The 8,731-nt window shown below is 35.2% G+C and overlaps 1 protein-coding gene across 1 annotated transcript; it reads left to right on the top strand.

The window, feature by feature from the left end:
• The first annotated feature begins 4,895 nt into the window (after positions 1-4,895).
• On the top strand, positions 4,896-8,048 carry mrps16 (mitochondrial ribosomal protein S16). The gene is made up of 4 exons (XM_061728556.1): positions 4,896-5,031; positions 5,163-5,193; positions 6,857-7,123; positions 7,762-8,048. Exons 2-4 carry the CDS (start codon positions 5,181-5,183, stop codon positions 7,902-7,904), a joined length of 423 nt encoding a protein of 140 aa, XP_061584540.1. The 5' UTR covers positions 4,896-5,031; positions 5,163-5,180; the 3' UTR covers positions 7,905-8,048.
• Positions 8,049-8,731: the final 683 nt, after the last annotated feature.

Raw genomic sequence — 8,731 nt, 5'->3', positions numbered from 1 at the left:
ATCCCTTTCAATATTCATCAATTGAATCCCTCCTGACAACGTTCCTAGTCGTGATCATGACTTCATGATTAGATCGGTGTGGATTTTACTTTGTTTATTTTTTTATTTGATAAGGATCCCCATTAGTCTTCACCATGTGAAGACTATTGTTCCTGGGGTCCACACAAAGACATACAAAAGATTACAATAATCACAAATAAAAAAGGGTGAAAACATTCACCAGAATTCCTAAAATAACAAGTTAAAACAAAAACAAAAGAAAATATTAAATAACCAACCAAAACCTCAACATCTTAAGTAACAATATTTGCTTCTATCACCAGATCTGTATCCACTTATGACCAAAAATAGTTGCAACATCAACAAAGCCACAAGGTTTTACATAGGAACCATCCCAACATTCATTCAACTGCAGCTTTTCAACAATAGCTAATAGTTGCAGCTCTTTCAAATCAGCAGTTGCACTCCATATTACTATTCAATTTATAATATACTTACAATTTGCAGCATAATCACAATGTATACCTAGGACCGATCATAACTTCCTTCTGAACCACAGCCTGCTTCAGTCTCCTTTTAAAATGTGACACCTTGATAAGACAATATAAGGGAGAAACCTCATGGCTGAAGAGTTTATTTAGACATTTTACATGGTGAATATTTATAATTATCAAAATCAGTAATGATATTAGAAGTTATATTATAAGTAATGTGTATATTTATATATTATAAGTATTTTTACTTGAACAAACACAGAGAGAGTAAGAAACTGTGGTGACTTCTCCATATACAGAATCTCTGACGACTGTTATAATAATAATAATAATATTAATAATAATAATAATAATAATCTCATTTGTGAAACAAACTTCACCAGTAAAGTCAAACATGAAAACCAAAAATCTTTGTGGTTTATGCAATTGGTAAGGTACAGATTGTTACTAGTTTAGCGCTGTTTACCAGCAGGTGTGATGAGGAACTCAAGAATAGAGGGATCATTATTTTTTATTAGCAGATATTCATTAATATAGGATTAGAGAAATACTTTACTACAACTTTACTAACAACACAATAATGTTTTCTAATTAATTTCTTGATTAATTCATTATTAACTAATACTTGTGTACTTGCTGTGCAACAATGAGTTACTTCTTTATTAGTTCCTTTTTTTCTTCTTCGTTGAATGCTCGATACTTGTGAGATTCTTGTTGCAAGGCCTTATCAAATTAATACACTATAATAGTGATTTCTTTTGTAATGAGTCATACGGTGACATTAGGGTATTTTCAGAATTGCAAAGTTCTTATCTCTTTTGTATCTTCGGTGACCTTTTCACAGAAAACCACATGCTTGTCACACACACACACATAAGCACACAAACAAACACCAACACACACACACACACACACATACAGAGAAAAACAAGCTTTACACAACAGGAGTGTGAAATTTCCATGTTCCAAGGCTGGAAGTGATGGCAGGATGTTGGGCTTTGCTCCTGGACAACATCAGGGAACGCACTGATCCCTGAATTCACGACCAGTCTCAGGAAATCTGTTTTCACCTCTGCTCGGATCAGCAGGGGGGAATCTGATCTGACCCAACAGAAGGTGATGGAAGGTACACGACGCATTTAAAAATTACAGATGAAGGGAAGGAGTGCGTGGGTGAAAATAAGGTTACAATACTTCCTTGATAGAAAATATAACCGTACAGTCATTTGAAGAAGAAATACGTCTCTATTTCAATTCTATTGTTTTACATATCTGGAAATAATAAGAATAATAAGAATAATGATAATAATAATAATAAAAAACTAATCGAGGCATTTCCAGGACTTAAGTTTGGTTAAATGCAATCCCAGATGAGCAAAACAGCCCATACAACAATGTCTTTATTTTATTTTAAACAAACACTGAACCAAAATATAGAACCTGTGTGTGTGGATTTTATTAAATCGATGAGGGGGACCAGTTCATAAAAGATTTTGGTCTAGAGCATTCGGGTGTGTTTTAACATGATGCCAGTGAAAAAAGACAACATTAGCCAGTTTTGATGCCCAATAAATTCAGAAGATATAACCATGCAATTTCGGAGTCCCTTGTCCTGGACTAAAAACGATGTTGTGATGCGAGTACCTTCAAGACAGCTGTCAATCTTCTCTGAAGTGCTCGACCTGTTAAATTCATTGTAACGTCAGACCGTACAAAACAGCAAGAAAACTGCAACAATCACAAGATTTACATCTAAGAGTTAAAAGATCTTGATTAATGTGTTAAATATTGAACTTTAACTTGGTACTTTAACTTGGTTGGAGTTGCCAAAAGAAAGTCTTTCCTCTCTAAAGAAGAGCATGACAGCACAGCTTAGGCGTGTAAAGATTCATCTGAACATATCACATGACTTCAATGTTCTTTGAACAGAAAAGACCAAAATGAAGATCTTTGGGCAAAATTCACTGAGGCAGGGTGATAATTTGACCAAATGAGTGACCACCTCACAGTCACTCTGTCGACCATGAACTCCTCCATTCATCCCCGGTCCCCGGTCCTAGGTCCATAACATAATGGTTATAAAAGAGAATGGAATCAAGGTGCTGCAGTGGTTCTGTTTGAGACTTTAGCAGTGAATAAACAAATGCTTGCAAACCTCAAGTGAAGCAACTTTGTAAAGAAAAGTGGGCATAAAATAGCAATGATGTGAGCTGCTTCCTGTTACTGCTGCTAAATGTGCCGCTAAGCTGTTGAATCAAGGCGTGTACTTAGTTTTTCAAAGACTGTTTCCCACATTATGGGTTCTTTCCGGTACATCAGTAATCAATAACACTGTGCAATGGATCACATTTTCTTATGGCTTGTATTTAAATATTGTTAAGAACTGTTAAGGATCAAATATTTCTCAAACCTTAGGACTTACAGTGAAGGTGCTTTTTTTCTCGCAGAGCTCTACATTAATTCTGATTTTGTTATTGTTGGCCAGCTACAGTATGCGGTATCTGCTCTTGTTCTTTTGCAAAAAAAAACAAAACAAAAAAAGTCTTCAGTAATTTGAAAGAAAAGTGTTTATGTCCATATGTGTAAATTAAAATGCAATGTGGCTATCCACTTTGTAAATATGCACTTACTTACCACCCCTTTTATTTTATCAAAGGTAGAGGTATATATAGTTATTCAGCCTAAAAAGAGTAAAAACACTGGATTGTAAACCACTTTACACGTCTCTGTCATTGCATTACATGGTAATATTCAGGATATTCAGGGCCGGGTAGTAATTGATTAAATATTACTGGAAAAATGAACAATGAAAAGCTAGACGCGCTCAGTTTCACCATCTGTTTACACGTCTGCCAGATTATTATTGGTTTTTTTTCCTAACTTTTTTATTTCTTTCCTTTTGATTTACATTAAATTTATTAGATGACTTATTTGAATAAATCCTCAATTTGCATCACAAGACCAAAGTCCTCCACAAGGCCTTTCACAAATAACAGCATTGACAAAACAGTATTAAAGAGCAAAAACATTAAACCTGTTATACACAATGGCCACCCATAGTTTATAGCAGTACTGCTGTTGTAAAGAAAAATAGCAAACCAACTTGCAACGTTGACCAATGCATTTATGTTATATTTAAATCAAAATGAATTAAAGAGAAAACGGGACATTTTCAGAAATCTAAATGATATGTGTTTTTTTGTAGTTTAAGCATGTTTTGGGCTTAATACTAAATTAACCCATCAGTACATTATTGTTATCTACAAAGAAAAAGAAGAAAAAGAGACATCCATGCTCAGTGAATTATTTATTTCAGAGTAAATTAAATGTAACCTGATGAAACATGTAACTGTGGTGCACAGAGGTTCTCTGTCACTTCATGTATCGGAAAGCTGTAGTAAGTAGTTTAATATTTCCATACAATACCAAACGTTATTTATGTGGATGCCTCCTCAAGATGACTACATTCACAGGGTATAGTGTACCACGGATCTCTGAGGTTCATCATTAATCTTAAAGCTTTTTCTCATCTCTGTACTTTGTCTTCCCATAGATTTAGACACTGGTGTATATTCATTTACAAAGCTGTCCTTGGTGATCTCCCATTCTACTTACAAACTTACATTTTTGAATAAAAATTGTGGACATTGTTGTCTTTGCTCCCAAGACTGAATTGAGAGAGAAAAGGGCTGCATCCCACAGCAAAGGGCTGCATTTAAGTCTGCATGTCCTTATACTTGGAATTAAAGGAAACCTTTAAAGATTCTTTTTAAATTGACACTTATAGATTTTAATGTTGGAAGTCTTTAATGGAGTTGTTGGTGTTTTGTGGTGCTTATGTATATATTGTTGTTATTTTTATTTGTTTTGTAAGTCTTGTGCTCTTAACTACTGCCTTTGCCCTGCAAGGAGGTTTCCCCCCCTTCCTGGTCAAATAAAGGATAAATAATAAAATATGTGTGATAATAATACAAATACGTGTTGTCGTTTTTTAATTATAGGAATTTAAATACTCAAAATGTGCCCCTTTTCTTTGTAGAAATTCGCATTATAATTCAAACTCTATTAGATCTGAGGATGTTTTTTCAATACAGTTCTTATCAACATAAAGGATTGACACTTTCAACAATCTGTCCATTTCTCTTTAAAATATTTGGCTTTTCTTATCCTTTATTCTTGTTACGATCGCAACTACTGCTTTCATCATAACACTGTATGAGTTGTTTTACACGTCTTCAGAAAACGAGATTCTACTTAAATCACGTAGAAGTCTAATTACTGTCATTGGAGCACGTGGTGCAACTGCGCCCTCTAGTGTCCAACAATTTACAGTTCCGTCCGTTTCCATGGAAATGCGTGATGGTGACGCGAGGACGACGTATTGACGTAGCTTCCTGTTTCAATATGGCCGCGCCCTGACAAATGTCACATTAACTTTCCTGCTCATAACATTTAGTAAAAAACAAAAACCTCTGTGAAATTAACGTAACTGGGATTAAAGCAGCGGTGTAAATTACATTTCTGGACTTACTCAGAGGTATTTTGATAGATTTTCTTCATTTCTAGACCGCGTGTGCTGCTCGATACTGTTGTTATGTTTTCCTAATGCATGAATCCTGCTGCATTTAAGAGATTTTGACTAAAGTTACGTTATTTTTGTTGTTGCAGGGCACGCCAGCGGACGCCATGGTACATTTGTGTGAGTATAAACGGGTCCCTGCTTGGTCCAGCTCGTGATGCAGCTTTGATCTGTCAGGATGAATTCATGTTCCCAGTTTACACACATGGTGTCATCTTATCCACATTTTGTTAATATGCAAGAGAAGAACCCAACGTGTGGTGAAAGCAGTGTAATTCGTTCGTTCGTTTTTATTTATTTCGAACATCTATTAAAAAAAACAAGAAAAAAAGATAAGAGAAACAAATACAGGTTAATTCCACCTCATAAAGAAAAAAAAACACATCAAAAAACATATTTCAAGTTACATGTTCGAAAAGGAGTGGGAGGAAGTATAAACTTATTTAATCCCACCCCCTTTCCACAACTAAACATAAATGATATGCCTGTATACTATACACTAATTTTTATAAATAAATATATATAATTTTTACAAAAATAACCTGTTTCATACCAAATGTAAGCTCTATCATAAATATAATATACAGTAACTATGATATAAATATAATATGTATATCTATACAAACATACAAAAACAACATGACGAAATAGCAGAACACACACAGCTGCAGATCTTTAAACAGTCTTCATTTTTATACCTCAAATAAACTATGTCTTTATATTTCTTCCTAAATTGTTTTATGTTTGTACATTCTTTTAACTCCAAATTCAAATCATTCCACAGTTTGATTCCACAAACTGATACACAAAAACGTATTTTTGTTGTACGCACAAATAAAGATTTGAAATTTAGGTTTCCCCTTAAATTATAACCCCCTTCACTCCCAATAAATAATTTCTGATTGTTATCCGGTAGCGAATGATTTTTTTCTTTAAACATTACTTGTGCAGATTGAAATGCCACTAAATCCATAAGTTTTAATACTTTAGACTGTAAGAATAGTGAGTTAGTGTGATCTCGATATCCAGCCTTATGAATGTATCGTATTGCTCTCTTAATACCTAGTGTTCATAGAGAAAAAAAAGAGCTCATGGAAATAAATAATTAAATGTCCTTTCTTCTCACATTCATGTGTAGAATTATATGAATTTGATCCTATATAAATCCTGGTTGGGGTAATTAACTACAGACTTGCAACAAAAATTCTGGAAGACGTTACAGAATAGTTTCATCCTGAGTGGAGAGACCTCTCATCTCGTCTTTAAAACCCTCAACATACTCATAGATGTGTAATATGTCACCAAGCCATCGCCAACATCAGACAAATGCCCATGAGGCTAAATATCTGAATCTGGCAGCAATTCTACATCTGATCTACAGCCAATAAGAGAGTGAGCTATGGCGTGAGGTTGCCATGACGAAGGAAAGCAAGGGGGAAGACACTGAACAACATTAAATAAAGTGATGATAATACAGCTGTCTTTTTGGTTTCTTTCCAACATCATTTTTCTAATAAACTACTCCAATTTTTGTGTCATTTCCCATGTCACATCTTAAGACAGATGTCTATGGAAGAAACATGGACCAAATAGAGTCGGTGCATGACTTAGTGATTGTTAGAGGATGTAGTGAGTGACTCCCCCCCTTCCCCACCCTGCCCAAAGTCAGTCTGATATAGTGTGAGCAGGTGGAAAGTTGTGTAGACTGACTGTCTTTAACCTCACTTGCCCCTGAACCGGTGTTGTCGTTGACAGTGCTAATTGTGTTAATTTCATTCTACAGCATCACTCCTCCTCAAGAAGTACCACGGGGGTTACGTTGTCATTCGACTGGCTCACGCAGGGCACAAACAAGCCAACAGACCGTTTTATCGTGTTGTGGCAGCCTACAACAAAAGAGCAAGAGATGGTAAATATATAGAGCAGCTGGGCACCTATGACCCGCTCCCCAACATCTACAATGAGAAACTTGTCAGCTTCAACTTCGACCGGATCAAGCACTGGATTGGTTCAGGTGCACACACTACGAAACCAGTAGCTAAACTTCTAGGTAAGTATTCACTTTGTATGCATGTGTTGTTATGCAGATAAGCATATTTTTACAGATTTATCTTTCCAGAGAACTGTTTTGGATTTGAGTTTTGTTTAATTACGGAAGACAATTGATGACATTTGAGTGCCTCCACCTTTTTAAGCCATACTCATATAGAACTACTTCTCTATGATAGCTCTTCCTTTAAATCTATGATAAATAATATACTTTACATTAAACCTAAAGCACTTTGATCATGCCCTCTTGTTAAAGGAACAGAGTAGAACTGAAATTAATTTAACTGAATAGTAATGCATGAATCCCCAAAGACAAATTGTATTGTAATTATTAGTGAAAAATCTACTATTTACCTTAAGAAAAACAACGAGAACGAGAACAATTCCTACAGATACAATAGGGCCTTCGCACTCGTCGTCAGTGCTGGGGCCCTAATTAAAAGACAGATATAGTATTATATATTTCAGAGTTGTTGGATTAGGCTTTTGTTGTGGGCAGGAATGATATCTTTCAGCAAGACGGCTGCATTCTTGTTAAAATAAAATGCAACTTTTTTTTCTTTTTTTTTAGGGATTCAGCTTAAAATGATGCTGCATCATGTTCCCAAGTTCTAAAACATGTTGTGTGTCTGTCTGCAGGCTTGGCGGGATTTTTTCCCCTGCACCCTATGACGGTAACTGAGGCAGAGCGTCGGAAAGCGCTGATGGACCTGACACAAACAGAAACAGCAACAGAAATAGAAGGTTCTCCGGAGGAGGGACAGAAGCAGACTGAAATATGAGCGTTAAATCTGAGGACTGTTTGTGACTGTCCACTTGAATTCGATTAATTGTTATTTGCCCCAGAGAAGTAATTGGTCTGTTTCCTCATGTTTTTGGGTGGACTGGCTATAGATATAATGTAATTGTCACTGGTTTCTTTCTATTTCTTTTTTTTAACATTCAACAAGCTTGTTATTTTTTTTAATTATTACAATTTAGATTATTAGAACAAGAACTCGTCAAATATTGTCTTTTTATGTGGTTAAGTTGCAAATGATTTCTGTTATTCTTTGGTACATTTATAAAAGCAAACACATATTTTTTTTAGATTACATAATTTTTCGTTGTTTTCTTTTTTAAATTGACTCTTCAACTTTGAAATTACCTTTTTTTTGTCCTACACACTTGGGTCAGTGGTGTGCATCAACTTGTACGTACAAGGAAATAAAGAAATCAAAGGCATGTGGGTTTATTGACATGACTGTTGCAAGCTATATAACTCTTTTAATAACTTAAAAAAAATTCTCCAGGCCCGACTGTGTGTGTCTATGGCACCTTTTGTAAACTGGAAAATTACTGTTTACTGACGGAAGACAGGCATTACCGAGATCATGATACAGCAAAACCTTTTTGGGTATCAGCAGCTGCTCATTTACACATTTTCTCACAAGCAATTCAGTATTCACAAATCAAAAGAAAGTATGATCATGTTTCTCTCAAGAACTAACTTGAGGTGCTGCATGTGATGATGCATAATGAGATGAATGAACAGCTAAAAAATATAAGCTCAACGTTTAAATTTGGCAGGTTAAGGTCCCAACACATATTTTCTTTAGCAACTGGAGAC

This window comes from Cololabis saira, chromosome 8 (assembly GCF_033807715.1).
Source record: "Cololabis saira isolate AMF1-May2022 chromosome 8, fColSai1.1, whole genome shotgun sequence".
Taxonomy (NCBI): Eukaryota; Metazoa; Chordata; class Actinopteri; order Beloniformes; family Belonidae; genus Cololabis; species Cololabis saira.
This window is presented reverse-complemented; position numbering and strand designations above follow the sequence as displayed.

Bases quoted from the DNA above. Each gene is read 5' to 3' on its own strand.
- mrps16 (XM_061728556.1), top strand. The intron at 7,124-7,761 runs GTAAGTATTCAC...GTCTGTCTGCAG, and splicing joins ACCAGTAGCTAAACTTCTAG to GCTTGGCGGGATTTTTTCCC.